Source organism: Canis lupus, chromosome 5, assembly GCF_003254725.2.
Source record: "Canis lupus dingo isolate Sandy chromosome 5, ASM325472v2, whole genome shotgun sequence".
Classification (NCBI taxonomy): Eukaryota; Metazoa; Chordata; class Mammalia; order Carnivora; family Canidae; genus Canis; species Canis lupus.
This window is the reverse complement of record NC_064247.1, coordinates 77,384,960-77,402,456: the sequence shown is the minus strand read 5'-3', so window position 1 is coordinate 77,402,456 and position 17,497 is coordinate 77,384,960. Positions and strand designations below refer to the sequence as shown.

At 51.4% G+C, this 17,497-nt stretch overlaps 2 protein-coding genes and 1 long non-coding RNA gene across 19 annotated transcripts in view; 2 read left to right on the top strand and 1 right to left on the bottom strand.

Moving 5' to 3' along the window:
* Nucleotides 1–2,678, top strand: part of ZNF23 (zinc finger protein 23) — a 14,968-nt gene extending 12,290 nt beyond the window's left edge. For 9 of the 12 annotated variants that reach the window (XM_035716440.2, XM_035716441.2, XM_049110702.1 and 6 more), the window contains one exon: nucleotides 417–2,678. In XM_035716440.2, coding sequence (XP_035572333.2) covers nucleotides 417–2,209 — 1,793 coding nt within the window. In that variant the 3' untranslated portion in view covers nucleotides 2,210–2,678. The remainder of the gene's footprint in view (nucleotides 1–416) is intronic. The other 3 variants (XM_049110703.1, XM_025426750.3, XM_035716442.2) reach the window with 1 other exon arrangement.
* Nucleotides 1–6,194, bottom strand: part of LOC112646608 (uncharacterized) — an 8,281-nt gene extending 2,087 nt beyond the window's left edge. The window contains exons 1-2 of the long non-coding RNA XR_007410981.1: nucleotides 6,038–6,194; nucleotides 3,944–4,137 (exon numbers count right to left, since the gene is read on the bottom strand). This is a non-coding gene — a long non-coding RNA (uncharacterized LOC112646608). The remainder of the gene's footprint in view (nucleotides 1–3,943; nucleotides 4,138–6,037) is intronic.
* On the top strand, nucleotides 4,656–17,497 carry TLE7 (TLE family member 7). Of its 6 annotated transcripts, none has more exons than XM_025426761.3 (10): nucleotides 4,656–4,925; nucleotides 13,533–13,915; nucleotides 14,014–14,036; nucleotides 14,213–14,271; nucleotides 14,983–15,192; nucleotides 15,301–15,542; nucleotides 15,742–15,883; nucleotides 16,042–16,195; nucleotides 16,731–16,794; nucleotides 17,122–17,497. In XM_025426761.3, the coding sequence occupies exons 2-10, from the start codon at nucleotides 13,629–13,631 to the stop codon at nucleotides 17,246–17,248; spliced, it is 1,308 nt and encodes a 435-aa protein (XP_025282546.1). In that variant the 5' UTR covers nucleotides 4,656–4,925; nucleotides 13,533–13,628; the 3' UTR covers nucleotides 17,249–17,497. The 6 variants fall into 6 exon arrangements, with proteins under 6 accessions (XP_025282546.1, XP_025282550.1, XP_025282547.1 ...); XM_025426765.3 differs by having other exon boundaries at nucleotides 4,661–4,925; nucleotides 16,731–16,804; XM_025426762.2 differs by lacking the exon at nucleotides 4,656–4,925 and adding an exon at nucleotides 5,374–5,560.

The following is a 17,497-nucleotide window of genomic DNA, read 5'->3' as shown; positions in this document are numbered from 1 at the left end:
AAATTTCCTGTACCAATTTGCTCAGTTTCTTGTGTATTCTTCCAGTTTTCTAGCCATACACATACAAATATATAAGTATATAATGGCCTATTTTATTTTTCCTTTATACAGCTGAATCTACCTTACATCCATTTCTCTGCTTGCTTTTCCATTTAACAGTGTATCATGGACATCTTTTCGTGTCAGCATATATGGATTTCTTTTCTTTTCTTTTCTCTCTCTCTCTCTTTTTTTTTTTTTTTTACCAGCTACATATTATTCCACCTTATGGATGAACCTTAGATTCTTTGGCCGAGTTTGGCAATTTTCAAGAGACCTTTGGTTAAATACGATTCTTTATTCTTTTGACCACAGTTCTTTTCTTTTTTCTAACATGGTTCTTACATGACCTTTTTCTGTTTTCTTTTTTTTTATAGTAGATATTGATATCCAGACTGACAATAATTTGACAAAGGAAATGTATGAAGAAAAACATAGTACATCATTTGAACTTCAGAGGGACTTTTCCCAGGAAACAGACTTTTCAGAACCTTGTATTCTAGAGAAACAGCAGGAAGTCCATTTAGTTGGAAGCATGAAGAAAGAAAACAGCAGTGTCATTGACAGAACAGTGAAAGATGACACCAGCTCCATAGAGGAGTGTTTCTTTAGTCAGAGTTCAAAGTTGGATCAATGTCACACCGTCACCCCTAAAGAACAGCCCCCTGAACATATAGCATTGGAGAGAGCCTTCAGCTTTGACACAAAACTTCTTCAGCATGAAATAATTAATTCTGGGGAAAGACCTTTTAAATGTGAAGAATTAGTGGAAACCTTCAGGTGTAACTCTCAGCATCAAGATGGCTACACTGGGGAGAAGTCCTATCAGTGTAAGGAGTGTGGCAAAGTCTTTAGCATTAACGCAAAATTAATTTGGCATCAAAGACTTCATAGTGGGGAGAAACCTTTCAAATGTGTGGAATGTGGGAAAAGCTTCAGTTACAGTTCCCATTATATCACACATCAGACAATCCACAGTGGGGAGAAGCCCTATCAGTGTAAGGTGTGTGGGAAAGCTTTCAGTGTTAACGGGAGTCTAAGTCGGCATCAGAGAATCCATACAGGAGAGAAGCCCTATCAGTGCAAGGAATGTGGAAACGGCTTCAGCTGCAGTTCTGCATACATCACACATCAGAGAGTCCACACTGGAGAGAAGCCTTATGAATGCAATGACTGTGGGAAAGCTTTCAATGTTAATGCAAAATTAATTCAACATCAAAGAATCCACACTGGAGAGAAACCTTATGAGTGTAATGAATGTGGGAAAGGCTTCAGGTGCAGCTCCCAGCTGCGGCAGCATCAGAGCATCCACACCGGGGAGAAGCCCTATCAGTGTAAAGAGTGCGGGAAAGCCTTTAGTAATAATGCAAAACTCATTCAGCATCAAAGAATCCACACAGGTGAGAAACCCTATGAGTGTACCGAATGTGGGAAAGCCTTTAGTGTCAAAGGGAAGTTAATCCAGCACCAGAGAATCCACACGGGTGAGAAACCTTATGAATGTAACGAATGTGGGAAAGCTTTCAGGTGTAATTCCCAGCTACGGCAGCATCTGAGAATCCACACTGGGGAGAAGCCCTATGAGTGTAATGAGTGTGGAAAGGCCTTCAATGTTAATGCAAAATTAATGCAGCATCAGAGGATTCACACTGGGGAGAAACCTTTTGAATGTAAGGAGTGTGGGAAATGCTTTACTTCTAAAAGAAACCTACTTGATCATCACCGAATCCATACTGGAGAAAAGCCTTATCAATGTAAGGAATGTGGGAAAGCCTTCAGTATCAATGCCAAACTAACTAGGCATCAGAGAATACATACTGGGGAGAAACCTTTCAAATGTATGGAATGTGAAAAAGCATTTAGCTGTAGTTCTGACTACATTGTACATCAGAGGATCCATACTGGAGAGAAACCCTTTCAATGTAAGGAGTGTGGAAAAGCCTTCCATGTTAATGCCCATTTAATTCGGCATCAGAGAAGCCACTCTGGGGAGAAACCCTTTAGATGTGTGGAGTGTGGCAAAGGGTTTAGCTATAGTTCTGACTGCATTATACATCAGACTGTCCATACTTGGAAGAAACCCTACTTGTGTAATGTGTGTGGGAAAGCCTTCAGGTTTACCTTCCAACTTAGTCAGCATCAGAGTGTCCATAGTGAAGGCAAATCCTAATGAGAAGGATATTTCTTAGAAAACTCTCAAGGTTAATGAAATGGATCAAGTTTCATCAGATTCACCCTGCTGGGAAACTCTGAGGGAAATGAATATGGCATTTTCCATCTTTAAGAATCAAGAATGATGACTGGTTAAAAAGTAACATCTAAAAATAAATAGCTTGTCTTATACCAACAACAAGTTAGAAAATATGATGAAAGATCCCATTCCCAATAGCATCAAGAAAAAATGGATCTCCTAGGTATAAACTTAATTTTTACACAGGATCTATACGGAGAAAGAAATCTCCACACTGGGAGCCACTAAAGGAAAAGTATATGGGGAAAAGAAAGAAACCTTGTTCTTGGATAGGATAATTCATGAAGATAGTCAATTTACCTAAATTTACTTCCCTTTCACTTTTGACGCCAAGCATGCATCACTTTTGTAAAGAGGATAAATAATAAAGATTTCCTTAGAAAGAAAAGATGAGTAAACTTTTTATTTTCATGGAAGGGAGATAACCTTTCTTAAGCATCATATGAAAGCTAGAAACCAACCATAAGGGAAAATACCAATACAGTGACTTTTCAAAATTACATATTTATGTTCTTAACAATCCCAAATGAAGTTTGGGACACAAAAAGTGGAAATACCTTTGTAAGATTTATGATATAGATATTTAACATGTAAAGATAGGTCTTACAATCAAGAGAAAGATATGTAATCTAATAGACCCCTCCCCAAATGACATTAACAGGCAGTTTTTAAAAAAATATCAAGATGACTAATAAAGTAAGAGATGTTCAGTCTCAGTCCTCTAAGGAGTGAAAAGGAAACCTGCACACAGTCATACACAGGGAGCCTTCAGACCTCTCTTCCACAGACCATCCCATAAACACACACATAATCATACACAGACACATACAATGTACCCTATGTACACAGAGGCTGTACGCCCCACCCCCATAGGCCACTGACACTTGGTCCTGCATGTTCTGTAGCTTGAGCAGACATTGTTGGCTAAGGATGCTGTCTTGTGTATTTCAAAAGAACCATTCCTGTTAGAAAGCCAATGATGTGCTGTAGGACCTCAGCAGAGCGTCATCCTGGGGATGCCACTGTGTGGAAGTCCCACTGCTCTCTGCCCCCAGGCTTCTGGGAGCTGAGCATGAGTAGAGTCCAGACCCTGGAGCTCCCAGAACACAGGAAGGAGCACGGGCTTTCTTCCCCCTATCTGACCCTACTCCTCTGGGCAGTTCCAGAGGATACCCTAAGACCAAAGTGCCCCAGGTCATGGTGTCCAAGTCCTTAATTTACTTAAGAAACAGGCCCAAAGAGGGATGGCACTACCTCTGGTCCCACAGCAAATCAAGTGCTAATGTGATCTTTTACCCAGGTGGGAAGGGTACAGCACTACCCAAGTCATCCTGGTTCATGAGCAGCCACTAGCTGGGTCTCCACAGTCCTGGCTCCTGGCAGGGTCTGGCAGTTTCTGTGCCATGGCAAGACCAAGGCAGGGATTCTAGGAGGGTCAAGAGCCACCTACTGTCTGGGATCTGCTACCGGTGTCCTGTGTGACCACAATCTCTCTGGGTCTCAGGCTCTTGTCAGTGCAGGGTGGGGGCTGGTCCCGGAACTCCAGGCCCTTCCCACCAGATGGTTCCTGAGGATTTTCTCTCTCTAGGTTTATTACTGTCCAGGACAGGTCCTCTGTTCGGATCCCGAGGACAAGAGGAAGAAGAAAGATACCTGCAGAGCCTCATGAAGTCACATGGCTCCATCATCCCAGTAGTCCTACCATCTTGTATCCTCAGTGCTCATTACTCCAGCGCAGAGCTGCTTGGGTCCAGTGGAAGCCTTACCAGGAACAAAGGAGCCACGGCACCAGAGACTTCTGTTCCCTCACAAAAGCTCTTCTATTTTTCTGAACTGGAGCTGTGGGTCTGGAAGGGCCAGGATTAAATAGTCTTTCTCCCTTAGCCCAGTTAGCACACCCTTCCGGCCCAGCCTGTCACACTGGAAGGGCCCTCAGAGAACATCTGGTCCTGTCCCATCCAGGTAAGGAGGCAATTGGCCTGTCCAGGTCAGCGGTAAATGTGGCTGCCCACAGGCACCCAGCAGGTCAGGGGACAGCCTGGGGAGAAAGGCCGAAGCAGGACGAGGCTCCAGTGTCATCTGGGGGGCCAAGAGGCCCAGCACAGCTACCCCTGGGCTGGCATCCCCCTCCTCCTGACACTAGGGCTAGGGGTTGTGAGAAGAGGCCTCTGGACCCAGTCTGCCTCTGCGGACCCCAGAGTCGGCAGACCACAGCCCCACTGTGTGCTACCCTGTCTCTTCATAGGGACCTGAGGACACCCCCTCCCACAGGCCCAGGTCGACCGTGCTGGGGAAGCCGAGATGAGGCGAACCGTGGCCTCCCCGCGTCCCTAGTCCTCGGGCTGAGAGCTCCCTACAGTCCCTTCCCCCAGCTCAGGCGGGGACGCCGCACAGACCACGTGGTCCCCAGCAAATCCAGCACGTCCCAGGGCTCCCGGGGCTCCAGCCCTGGGGCCGAGCCCGCTCTGCTGGGCCCGGGCTCCTGCGCCGGGCCTCGGGCTGCCGGCGACCCGAGCCTCCCTGCTGCTCCAGCGCTGCCTGCTCCTTGCGGCGCGGGCCCGGTGGCTCCGGTGATCAGCCGCGCCGGCTCCCGGAACCCCCGCGCTGCCCGGCCCGTTCCCTGCAGCCCGCCACGGTAAGGGGCAGTTGGGCCACCCGCCCTTGGCCCGCATGCTCCCGGGGTGGGGACCCGAGGCTCCGGATCCCGGGCGCCCGGGCCGCGGCGCCGCGTGGGGGGCAGCTGGCAGCCGTCTGCGGCCGCCTCAGTCCCGGCGGCTGGGCGCGCGCTCCCGCCCCCGCGCCCCGTCAGCCTCGGTGCGAGGAGGGCAGGGGCGTCGGGCCTGTGCGCGCCGGGGCCGCGACCTGCTCCTGGGCGCGAGAAGCCATTAGCAGCCGCCGGCCGCCCGCCTCGGCGCCCTGCTGCCCCCGGCGGCCGCGTCCCTCCCTGCAGGGCGCGGGAAGCCCAGGCCCGCCGCCGTGGGGGCCGCCGCGGGGGGCTCCCCCCCCCCCCGGCCTTGAGCCCGGGCTGCCCCTTGAGCACACGGCAGCCGCGGTGGGGGTGGGGTGCACGCGGGCCGGGGACCCCTAGAACGCTGCGCCAGCGCCCTGCAGACCTTCCAGGTGGCCCTCGGCCGACGTCCCCCCGCCCCCGCAAGTCTGAGGCGCCGCCTGGAAGCCCGAGGGGGCGCCCGGTGAAGCCGGCGAGGAGGGGCCGGTTGCCCGCGGGCCCGGGGCCGGAGGGCGGGGTGTGGCCCAAAGATGCCTCGGCAGGTAAGGGGCGTCGAGGGCGGAAGCGGGACCGCGTTCCAGAGAACCGGAGCGTTCTGCAGCGGGGCCGCGGCTGAGGCGGCTGAGGGGAGGCACCCCGGGGAGGGAGCCGCCTCCGCAGCCGCGCTCGCCCGGGAGGGGCTCGCAGGAGCGGCCGGTCAGCCCCGCGGGCAGCGGGCGGCGAGCAGCGGCGCGGGCACCGGGTGGGCGGGGGCCTAGCCCGGGCCGTGCCCCTGCCCCTGCCCCCGCCCCCCGCCGGCTCTCCCGCCTCCGCCCAGCCCCCTCGCCGCCCCGCGGTCGCCTCAGCCCCAGGCCCCGGCCGCGACCTCCACCAGCTGCCAGCGCTCCCCGCGGGTTGTTTTCCCACAGCGTCGGGGGCGGGGGCTCCCTGGGCGAGGCGGCCCTGGCTCCCTAGCTCCAGGCCAGCGGGCCCTGTTACTGAATCAAGAAGTGTTTGGTGCTGCGGCTTAGACGGCTTACCCACTCACAGCGACGTCGGACGTCAGGTGAATTCCCGGGGAGGCCCTAGTGCCGAGAGAGCAGGAACTCCCGGGCTCGGGGAGCCACCGAGGAGCACAACCTCCGCGCACCGCGCCGGGCCTCGGAGCGCAAACGTCTCAGCGCTTGATTGCGCTCCCAGCGCCCACCGGAGGGCGCTCCGCCCCCCAGAGAAAGCTCTGGACGCCGACGACTGAGGTCCAGGTCTGAGAGTTCGGCTCCGGCCTCGGGGTTTGCCCACCGGGTACCGCTGCGTCCGCCCGCTCCTGCCCGCCCCGAGCTGCCACTGGGGGGGCCAAGGTGTCCCGGGGCAGGTAGGGCCGCCCGGCGGCTGGCGGGCTCTTCTCCTGGGGAGCAAAGGTTACGAAAACCACCAGCTAAACTGCCCGGTGTTTGCTGGATGAAGAAGGAAAAATGCTGTGGGAACTCGCGAGGCCTCTCACTCGCGACAGGATGACAGTTTTTCTTTCTTTATTGTGGTAAAATACCCATAAAATTGACCACTTTAACTATTTCAAAGTGTATGATTCGGTTACATTAAGTACATTCACAGTGTTGTGTGCCCATCACCACTCTCTAGTTGCAGATCACTCCAAAAGGAGACCCCATTAAGGAATCACTCCCCCCCCCCCCCCCCCCCCCCCTCAGCCCCTGGCAACCACCAGTCTGCTCTCTGTCTCTAGGGCTTTGCCGGTTCTGGATATTTCCCGTAAGTGGAACTTTGCGTCTGGCTTCTTTCACTCAGTGTAATGTTCTCAAGGCTCATCCATGTTGTTGCATGAATCAGTACTTCATCCCTTTTTATTGGCGACTAATGGTCATGGTGTGCATAGACCACATTTCGTTTGTCCATCCGTTGATGACGCTTGGGTTGTTTGTACCTTTTGGCTGTTGTGAATAATGCTTACTATGAACATTGGTGTGCAAAAATCTGTCGGAGGCTCTCTTTTCAGTTCTCTCAGGTGTATACCTAGGAGTGGAATTGCGAGGTTAGGTGGTAATTCTGTGTTTAACTTTTGAAGGAACTGCCAAGCTGTTTTCCACAGGGGCCGCACTATTTTGCATTCCCACCAACAGTGCCCAGGCATCCCAGCGTCTCCACATCCTCACCAACATTTATTATTTGCTGTAAATTTTTGTTGTTATATCCATCCTGTGAAGTGGAATATCATTGTGGATTTGACTTCTATTTCCCTGATAACTACTGATGTTGAGCATCTTTTAACTGGTCTTTAGACTCCGGTCTTGCCCCCATCTATCCACTCAAGAGTAGGCTGAGTCCTTTCAAAACACAAGTCTGATCCTGTCTCCCCCAGCTCAGAACCCCTCGGGGGCTCCCCCACCTACTCTCCCTAGACTAGAACACACCTTCCTACCTTTCTGGCCCCCACAACACACTCTCTGTGCTCCAGGCCCTAGAAGCTTCTCCCAGTTGTTAAAATACACTAATCCAAACCTTTGTACCTGCTATTCTCTCTACCCAGAACATTCTCCTGTGCTCTTCTCCACCCCACTTCCCCCCAGAATACCTTTCATCCTTCATGTTGCAGACCTCACTGACCCCTCATGACCTTTCACATCTGGTGTGTCCCCCTTCCCTGTGCTCCCCTGTCACACCCTCCCTAACTCCATCCTGTCACTTTCCATTCTGATTTGTAATTCACAGCTCAACTATCAGTGTCACCCCAAAGACTGAAATCCAAAAGGGTCAAGGCCAGATTTGTAGGCTCAGCCCTGTGTCCTCAGAGCCCAAGGCAGCAGGGGTGCAATAAACCTGTGCTCACTGGCCACTTGGAGGGAAAGATAATGGGTGAGTGGGTGGGTACACAGTATTTGATTGAGGTCCTGGATCCAGTCTGCTAACTCCACCTGGAAGTTCTAACACCCTGGTTCACACATCTTTGGTCTTACCTGATGGCCACCAGCCCGGGTACAGTCTAGGCTCAAGATGGGTGCCACCATCCACAGGCACAGTTGAGAGACAATAGAGCGAAACTGTCTTTTCTCCATCTAGGTTATAAATTCCTTTTGTGGTCATTTCCCTTTTCTATCTTAAACTAAATTCCGGGATCCCTGGGTGGCGCAGTGGTTTAGCGCCTGCCTTTGGCCCAGGGTGCGATCCTGGAGACCCGGGATCGAATCCCACGTCGGTCTCCTGGTGCATGGAGCCTGCTTCTCCCTCTGCCTATGTCTCTGCCTCTCTCTCTCTCTCTCTCTCTCTCTGTGTGTGTGTGTGTGACTATCATAAATAAATAAATTAATTAAAAAAAATAAAATAAAATAAATTCCTTCTGTGCCCTTGACCTTCCTTTGTCACTCTGGTCCCTCCATCCTCAGCCTCTTGAATGTTCCCACCTGCTTCCCTCTACCCTCTCACAAACACAATGGTCCTGTTTCCCTCTCTGCAGAACCCTCTACTTGAGTGGTTTCCAACCTTAGCTCACATTGGAACCACAGTGGGAACTCTGAAAAATCCTGACACCCAGGCCACAGTCCTACTAATAGTAATGGAGAGGGCACAGGTCCTTGAGCACCGATAAACACCCAGGTTACTTTAACTTGCCTCTAAGTTTGAGAACCACTGTTCTTGACACTGCACCCCTCAGAGCTGCCCCGTTTCTTCTTTTGTTCATGTCTCAGTTGAGTACCCTGTTATAACCCCCCACATAACCCTCACTTATGTTCTTCCCAGTGTCTGACAACTCAAATCTTAGCATTTCCAGTGTCTGGCCAAAGAATGCGCAGGAAGCATCCTCTCCAGGCTGTTGAAGCCAAATGGCCACCTGTTCCTGGCATCCTCCATCTCTCTGCAGCCTGGAAGAGGGCCATGTGGGATTGTGTGGACCTGGCGTCAAATCCTAACTCCAGCCCTTTGTTGCTGTATGAGGTTACTTGAGCAAGTTACTTAAGCTCTCTGAATCTCATTTTCTGTAAACGTAACTTCCCTGCTGGAGCAGCTGAAAATGGACACCGATAACCCAGAAATGCACATCTAGTGAATGCCCTGCAATGAATGTAGCTGATTGTGATCCAGACCCTATGCGCCTTCCGGCAAATCTCTTCTCCATGGGCTGCCTCCCTGCACAAGGGTCTTCCCATTGGCCTCTCTCACCTCTTTTTCTTTCCTTTTCCTCAGACCCCTTAGAGTTGCTCACCCTTACTTGAAAGCATTTACTTGAAACCTGGTCTTGTCAAAGCCCTATTAACCTTTGGGTCTGACTTCAGCTTTAGGAAGGAATTCATAAAAAATAAAAAAATAAAAAAAAAAAGGAATTTATCTTGCCCTCTCCATTTTACCAGACATTTTACCAGACATAATACCAGACATTATCTGGAAGGCCACAGGCAGAGAAAACTGAGGCACCGGCTGGCAACTTGTGAGAGCTCATGGTGCCTGGAAGTGGCAGGCCTGGGCTTCAAATCAGGACAGTTTGACAGAAGGGTTGGGCTCCTCACTGCAGGGCTGGTGGCCTCCCATTGAGAAACCTAGGCTTGTGGCCTGGATCCTCTGTGTTCCCTGCAACTCTTTCTAGATATTGCCAAACTCCTAAACTTTATACATTTAGATGTGGAAGGTAAAATAGAGAACCTTCTAGAATAAAACAAAGGGGCATATCATCATGATACTGAGGGCAGCAAATATTTCCTAAATATGACTCCAAAAAAAAAAAAAAGTTAACCTTAGAAGGTTAGATAAGCTGTACTGAATTAAAATTAAGAACTATGGGACGCTTGGGTGGCTCAGTAGTTGAGCATCTGCCTTTGGCTCAGGGGGTGATCCTGGAGTTCCAGCATCAAGTCCCACATTGGGCTCCTGCATGGAGCCTACTTCTCCCTCTGCCTATGTCTCTGCCTCTCTCTCTGTGTGTCTTTCATGAATAAATAAAAAAATCTTAAAAAAAAAATTAAGAACTTCTTTTCATCTAGACACCATTAAGAGAGCTAAAAGGCCAGCCACAAACTGGCAGTGCACACGTTCTGCCAAAGGATTCATAGGCAGAATACAGAAAGGACCCCTATTATTCACTACAGCTCCCTCACAAACATATTTTTAAAAATTATGTAGGCCTAGCTTTGGACCCAGCTCTTCCACCTGTTCAGTGAGATCTCCATGAAGTTCTGACTCCCTAAATTAATTCTTGTATTTCCAAAGTGGGGATAAAATCCATGTTTCACTGTTGTTTCCTGTGAGAATCAGAAAAGGGATAATTCACCAAAAATGGATCATGGGTCAGCTGGGGAATTCTATCAATACTCCTCTGTCCCTCCCTCTCAGGTTGGAGCTCCCCAAGGACTTGGGCCAGGTCTTAACCTGATGGCTAGCAATGTGCCCGGAGTACATGGGAGTATAAATGTGATACATGGGTGGACGAGGAACAGCATTCCTGGATGAGGGAACAGCATGAGGGGAGCGAGGGTGGAAAGGTGCAGTCAAGCTCTTTGGGGGGTCAGGTTAAGGTATTATCAGGGGAAAAGTGAGACCAGGCTGGGCCCAGAAGGGGATGATGGATCTTAAATACCGAGCCAAAGATAATACCAGACATTATCTGGAAGGCCACAGGCAACCATAAAAGTTTTACGGATGAGGGGTGCATAAATGATGGGAAAAGAGAGAAAGGGAGAGACAGAGAGCTTTGGAGATTAGAGGTCAGAGATAGTAAAAGATTTCTCTGGATGTAGTGGCCATTTGAGGACTGATGCTTCCAAAGAAGGGAGCAAGGAACCAGAGTAGAAGTGAGAGTGTGTTCAGTGGGAGGGGTGGGCCAGAGGCCCGGGGTGCGTGGAGGGGAAGAGCAAGAGGGGATGCGGTTCACTGCCCCTTCACTCCTGCAGAAGGACCACCAGACACAGGGGTTCGCAGTGGTTCTCAAATGTGGCACCCTGGAAGTTGTTAGAAATACCATCTGGGTCCCCACCCCATTCCTACAGATTCAGTCTCTGGGGTGGGCCTTGCTCTCCAGATTCTGATGAATACTCAAATTTAAGAGCTGCCGGATGAGACAGGCCTCCGTGGCGATCCGTTTCAGAGACTCTGATGAAAGATGAACGATCACAGAGCCAGGCTCAGTCGGGGCCCCAGAGGAGGACTAGTGCCCCACCTCCCGTCATAACCCTAAGGGGATGCACCTGGAGATAAGCACCCGCACGGGCTCTTGGGGACAGCCTAACCAGCTCTCCGTCTCTGCGCCAACACTGGCTCTTGCGGGCGGCCTGAACCCGATCCAGAGACTTACCCCCTAAAACTTTGTTGCTCCATCTAGCCTCCTGCCAGGACTTCCCTCGGCAGACCCCTGTCCCATCCCTCTTCCAAGGATTGGGGGGCTAATTGGAAATGGCAGGTTGAGGCCATGCCTGGGAAGATACTTAATGCAGGTTCTGACCCAGAGCTTGATTATCAATTAGGCTAAGGTTTAAAAATAGCAGACCTGCAGGGGAGTGGGGCAGTGCCTGGGCGCTGGGTGTGGGAGGGAGGGTCCCGGCACCGGCACCGGCACCGGCACCGGCACCGGCACCGATTAGGTCTCAGTTCTGCTTCCCCTTCTCTGGGGGTTTGACCTTCTGCCTTCAGGGTGAGTTTCCTGCTGTGGGGGGGATCGGTGACCGGATGGACGCCCAGCACTAGCATTTTGTATTGAAACTTGCATAAGAATTCCCTGGGAGGGGAGGGGAGTGGTCTCTGCATTCCCAGCTCTGGGGATAGGGCAGAGTGGGATTCAGTCATATGGACCCTTCCTTCTGCTCTTTCTAGAAAGTCTTGTCTTACTCTTAGGGTGAAATCCTCTTCATCTGTGAAATTCTGACTAAATGGCCTCACTGCCTTTAAGCTTTACCCAAGGGCAGCTTGCTGGTCCCTCCCTGCCCATCCTTGTCACACTGGTGGGTGTGTGCTGTGAGCTTCCACCCACTTAAAGGAACCTGATGCAAGTCAGGGTGAATTTGTTAAATTATTTAAACAAGTAACTAAGCATCACAAGGACCCCAAATTATCATTTGGCGGAAGATAAGAAAGTGGATTTGGTGGAGAAAAACATTCAAGGTCTGACAACTTTAAATTTAGGTTCAAAGAGCTACACAGGTACAAAAATTCTCCTGAGTTGGGCAGAGGCAAATCTTCCTCTAGTTCTTGTCGCTATGTCAATTTGCACTCCCAAAGGCCACTACTCTTCCTAATTTCTTATGTGCATACAAATTTATGCAAAGATAGGTTCAGATTGCCATCCTTCTTTTACACCGAAGCTGCATATTATGCACTTTGTCTGAACCTTGGATCCACCACTCCCCTCATTAACACACCTAGAAAATTTCCTGGTCCTTGCAGATGTGTCCTTATTATCGTTAACAGTTGTGTAGTATTCCACATTATGCACGTACTGTACTATAACATGTCACTAGTCCCTTCCTGTGGCTATGGGACTTGTCTATATTATCTGCTGTCACAGCACTTCAGCTGGGACATCATTTTGCCTATATTTAAGTGTTAAGTCAGAGGGCAACTGCATCTGTGGCTACAGTGAGTGTGTCTTCCCTCTTCTCACAGGGAGGTAGGGAAGGTGACTGTTCAGAGCCAGACTCGGGTTAGGGGGTGGGGGAATAACAGGGATTTGAACCTTTCTCCTGTGTTTTTTAGTTATCTGTTCTCCTGAGCTTCAGTTTTTAAAATCTGTAAAATGCAGCTCACGCAGTAATCCGGGTGAAATGGGATCAACTACGTATAAAGTGTTTGGTTCTCGGCCATATGCAGAGTGAGACCTCAGAGTGTCCAGAGTAGCAGAGTCTGGCCATACAACAGTTCCCCAGGCCTGCTCGAGCTACCTGTCAGGCAGCCTGGAGGACAGCCTTAAATCCTCAAAGCTCTGGTCCCCAGTGCAGCCCACAGATAACTGCCCTTGCAGCCATTTGGTGAGGGTCTGTCCCTAGCCTTATGTAATTCTGAGTATCCTACACACATAATTCCATTCAGTTCTCAGGATATCCCATAGAGTAGGAGAGAAGAATATCCCCACCAGCCAACTTCTCTGTCATTGTGCGACCTTGCCCCTCCAAATGGAATGTCACATTTGCATGACACCTTGGGGTGCTTCCACTGTTGTTGTCTCAAGGCAGAAAAAAGAGCCTATGACCTGAGTAGAGTTTCCTGTTGCCCCATGTTCACACTGGGGAGGAGTCCTCATTTGAGAGGTATATTGCCAGATGAAAGGGTGACTTTGATTTTGTAGGACTGGAAACACCATCTGTGTGTCTAGAAGGAAAAACATAACACCTGCTGCTAACATCTCAAAACGGGTGCGTGAAACTTTCACCTTTAACACCATCACTGCCAGCATTTAGGATAAAACATGATTCAGCAGTCAACCTTTTGAATGCTCTCATCACTCTTGATCTGAGAACTGTTCTTGACCTGAGAGTGTTCTCAGACCCTTGTAAATAGATCCTAAACAGTGTGCATGTATACTGTATCTGTTCTCTCTTGCTACAGGGGCTCAGGACAAATTGGTCACCCAGGTGCTGTTTGATGGGCTCCTTTCTCAAGCCCTAGAACCCGGTGGCTCAGACACTTCACCGATCTGAGAACATGAGTAGAGAGAAGGAAGAGGCATTATTTAGTATACTTAGTATATATGATGAGCCAGAGGAGGGGAGCAACATGCCGGAAAGTTCTGGCATTTCCCAGGATGAAGACCAAGCACAGACCCAACCTGAGGGGGTGTATGGGACACCCCAGCAGCCTCTTGGGTCCCCGATGCAGCATGACCCAGTTTATCAGCAGCAGTGGGTCCTCCAGACTCCAGACAGATCTGAGCTCCAGGCCAGTTGGCTCTCTGAGACGGAGCCAGAAGCAGCAGCAGAGCTGAACCCCAGGTGGGTCTTGCTTGAACCCAACTGGTGGTGGGAGGGGGGATCCTAGCACAGAGCTCTCCCGATCACACTGTGTCCCCCCTCCTCTCCATGTGTCATAGCTTCCCGCCAGGACCCGAATTTGGTAAGTCTCAGCTGGGTCACCTGGGCAGGGAAGGTGGCAAGGCTGGGCCTCAGATGGGGGAGGGGGGCAAGGCACGAGGCCTGGTGTCAGGAAAGCAACCTTCCCCTTGAATCTGCGGTTCTGTTGCTTTTCGCCGCCCTCTCTGTGAGCAGGTGGGTGTTGGTTTTTCCCTGCAGGCCAGGCTTGCCCTTCGCCTCCGCCCAGTGAAGAAGTCTGGTCATTCCTCAGGGCAATTGTAAGTGTATTATTTTTCTAAACTTGGGATCTTTGCCTTCCCTACTACCTCCCAAAACAAGAAGCTAGTAAGAGAAGGTGAGGACATGCAATGTGTCCTCGTTCTCTTTCCCATAGGTGGTGGGTTTCCTGTAGCTCTCTGCCTTTTTTCTTTTTTTAAAGATTTTATTTGTTTATTCATGAGAGAGAGAGAGAGAGAGAGAGGCAGAGACACAGGCAGAGGGAGAAGCAGGCTCCCTATAGGGAGCCTGATGTGGGACTTGATCCCTGACCCCAGGATCAGGACCTGAGCCAAAGGCAGCTGCTCAACCACCACTAAGCCACCAGACATCCCATCCCTGCTTCTTTTGAACTAGGCTGCCCAGCTCTCACCACCAGTGTTTAGAGCCTTTGGCTCATAGTGTCACCTCTTCTAGAGCTGTGTCTGAGGGGCAGTGGGGTGGGGGGGAGGGGGTTCCTAACCGGTCCTGCTCTTACTGCTGGCACACAGAATTGTCTCAGAACATGGCCTGAGTATCCAGGAGGGAAGCCTGGCACCATGCTGCTAGTGCAAAAGGTTGTTGATGGTTGGGTTCCCAGATGAGGACATTTTTTCGCTCTGGGTCAGGAAGAGCTGTCAGGTGAACAGTCAGATGGGGCAGGCTGTCGCGCATGGATGACAGGAGGCCAGGACTGTGCCCTTTGCTGGCCACCCACTTTCTCCTCTCCTCAGCCACCCATTCCAGATGAAGTGGTCGTCAGGCAGAGGGTCCCACGGAGGTCCTGGAAGGTTGGCAGGCTCCGCCATGGAAAGAAAGTCTATGCCGTTGCCATTAGCTCAACTCACCATGTATACACGTGTGGCCACGGCTACATTAAGGTGTGGGACAAGAGCGCTCTGTACAGCTACAACATGCCCCCGCAGGCCCAGCTGGACCTGCAGGTGAGTGGTGTTCAGGACGGGCCGTGGGAACCCAGATGTGACCTCTGTCGTGAGACTCAGAGGTCACACCTCCAGGAGGTGATGTGAAGGTGGGAACTATTCCTACAGGACCGCCAGAACTGTGTCCTCACCTGCAAGCTCTTCCCTGACGAGCGGAGCCTCATCACTGGGGGTCTGTCCCGGAGCCTGACTCTCTGGGACCTGGCACCCACACCCCGCATCAGGGCACAGCTGGCCTCCACGGGCCCCATGTGCTATTCCCTGGCACTCTCCTCCAATGCCCAGATCTGCTTGGCTTGTTTCAAAGGATTTGTCGAGATTTGGGATTTGCGGAACCAGATCTTGATCAGGTACGATCTAGGGGAGGGCTTGATGGTAAGGTCTTTGGGAAAGCTGGTATCCCTTTCTGGGCCTCCCTCCCCCCTCTGTGCAGGAGGACTAGGTGAGTGTGTGTGGAGAATATATGCAGGGTGCTGCTGGCGGCTTCCTGGGCCCACGACTTCCGGGTATTTAGCCAGTGCATGCACCTCTGAACTGTTTTCCCATCAGGAAGCATGAAGTCCCAGAATATGGGTCCCGATGTGTGGACATCGTGGGCAATAAGTTCTGGACGGGAGGTGAAGACACCAGACTATATTCCTGGGACCTGAGGAGCTACCAGAGGTTACAGCAGCACGATTTGCAGCATGAGGTGTCTGGGCATCTGGGCAGCCACCACCGGGCTGAGGGCAGTCCCTGTGGCTGGGAGCCGGGGGCGCTCGCAGGGGTGGGGACAGAGTTTCAAGAGAGGGCACGGATGATGGGGGTGTGGGCAGTTCAGAGTGGTGACTCCATCCTTCTTCCACACAGATCCTCAGCATTACCCATGACCCCAGTGAGGAATGGGTGCTGGTAGGCTTGAGAACAAGTGATATCATAATCCTCCACACACATCGGAGAGAGAAGTTCAAGGCAGTCCTTCATAAATACGTCAACCACCACAACCTCAAGTTTGCCTCCTGTGGTGAGTAGAAGCCAGACGACCTCCTCTAGGGGTCCCATCGTATCACAAGATGTCCGCTCATCTACAGAGTCTGGGCCCAGCCTGGTTTCAGGCTCTGTTCCTCCCTCTCCAGCCTCAGGCCCTGGCCAAGTGGAGTCCCAGGTGTCCGTTTCCCTACCGCTCTTACTTCCGCATCCACGTCTCCCTTCCCCACCGCTGCCTCTCCTTCTGTGGCCTGGTGCCCTACCTGTCTCCTGTCCCTGTCCCTCTCCTTTCTGGCTTTCTGAGTGCCTTCATACACTGAACAGCAGCCCAGAGACTCAGGCGGGCAGAAGACTCCCCATCTGATTGTTCTTTGCTCAGTGATACTGACTACGATCCCATATGTGGCAGGAGGGCCAGATGAGGGAATGGTTTGGCTCTTGGGTCTGATTTTTATAGACCCGCACACTGAGCCAGAGAAAGAGCGGCCCTTTCCCTAGTCATCTTGGGGATGGAGCTGGGACTGGAATGCAAGCTTGGTCTCTGGCCTCTCCACCTGCCTTTCCTTCACCAGGGAGCTATTTTGTGACCACACTGGACGAGTCGATCCACTGCATAGCTGCACCTTCTCTACAAAGGTTGTTTCAGGTATTGGGAGGAGGGATGCGCAACCCCAGGCAAGCAGAACTAGTAGACCTAGATCCTAGTGGGTCAGGTCCCAAGGACAGTCCCAGAAAGTACCTCTGGGCTGGCATCTGGGGCCATTTAATAGAGGAAGGGGAATGAGGACTCAAGGTTCTGTGACCTCACAGGCTCCACCTTGAGCCCTGAGAGCTGCCCCATGCTCTCCAGACTGAACCTCAGGTCCAACCTTTGCCTTAAAACAGCCCCGTGTGAGGCCTTCATCTCTAGCCCATGCCTGGCCGCTGCCTGTGGTCATACTTTTGGCCTCTCTTTCCCTATAGGCAGAGGAGCCTACGGATATTCTGTGTTGTGATGTGTCTTCAGACAACCAGTATCTGGTCACGGGCTCCAAGAATAGTGCCACGGTTTACCAGCTCTTGTACTGAAGTTTGCATGTTGTGCTCCTGATGGTGAAGACCCAGAGGAGGCCGGCAGGCTGAGGGGATGACCATCTTCATGCCCTGATACCTCCACCTTACCCTCGATGGCCGGTCATCTGGCCATTCCCTCCTCCCAGTACACACCTAGTCTGTGCTCTCAGGTTTTTATGATATGGCTTAGGAGTTTTTCTTTGTTATTATTCTACCACTGATTTCTGCATTTCAGTGGGGGAAACTTGCCTTTATAATTAACAAAATAGAAAAGCAAAAACCAAAA

Bases quoted from the DNA above. Each gene is read 5' to 3' on its own strand.
- TLE7 (XM_025426761.3), top strand. From the start codon at position 13,629: ATGAGTAGAGAGAAGGAAGAGGCATTATTTAGTATACTTAGTATATAT. The intron at 15,543-15,741 runs GTACGATCTAGG...TTTTCCCATCAG, and splicing joins CGGAACCAGATCTTGATCAG to GAAGCATGAAGTCCCAGAAT. The intron at 16,795-17,121 runs GTTGTTTCAGGT...CTTTCCCTATAG, and splicing joins GCTGCACCTTCTCTACAAAG to GCAGAGGAGCCTACGGATAT.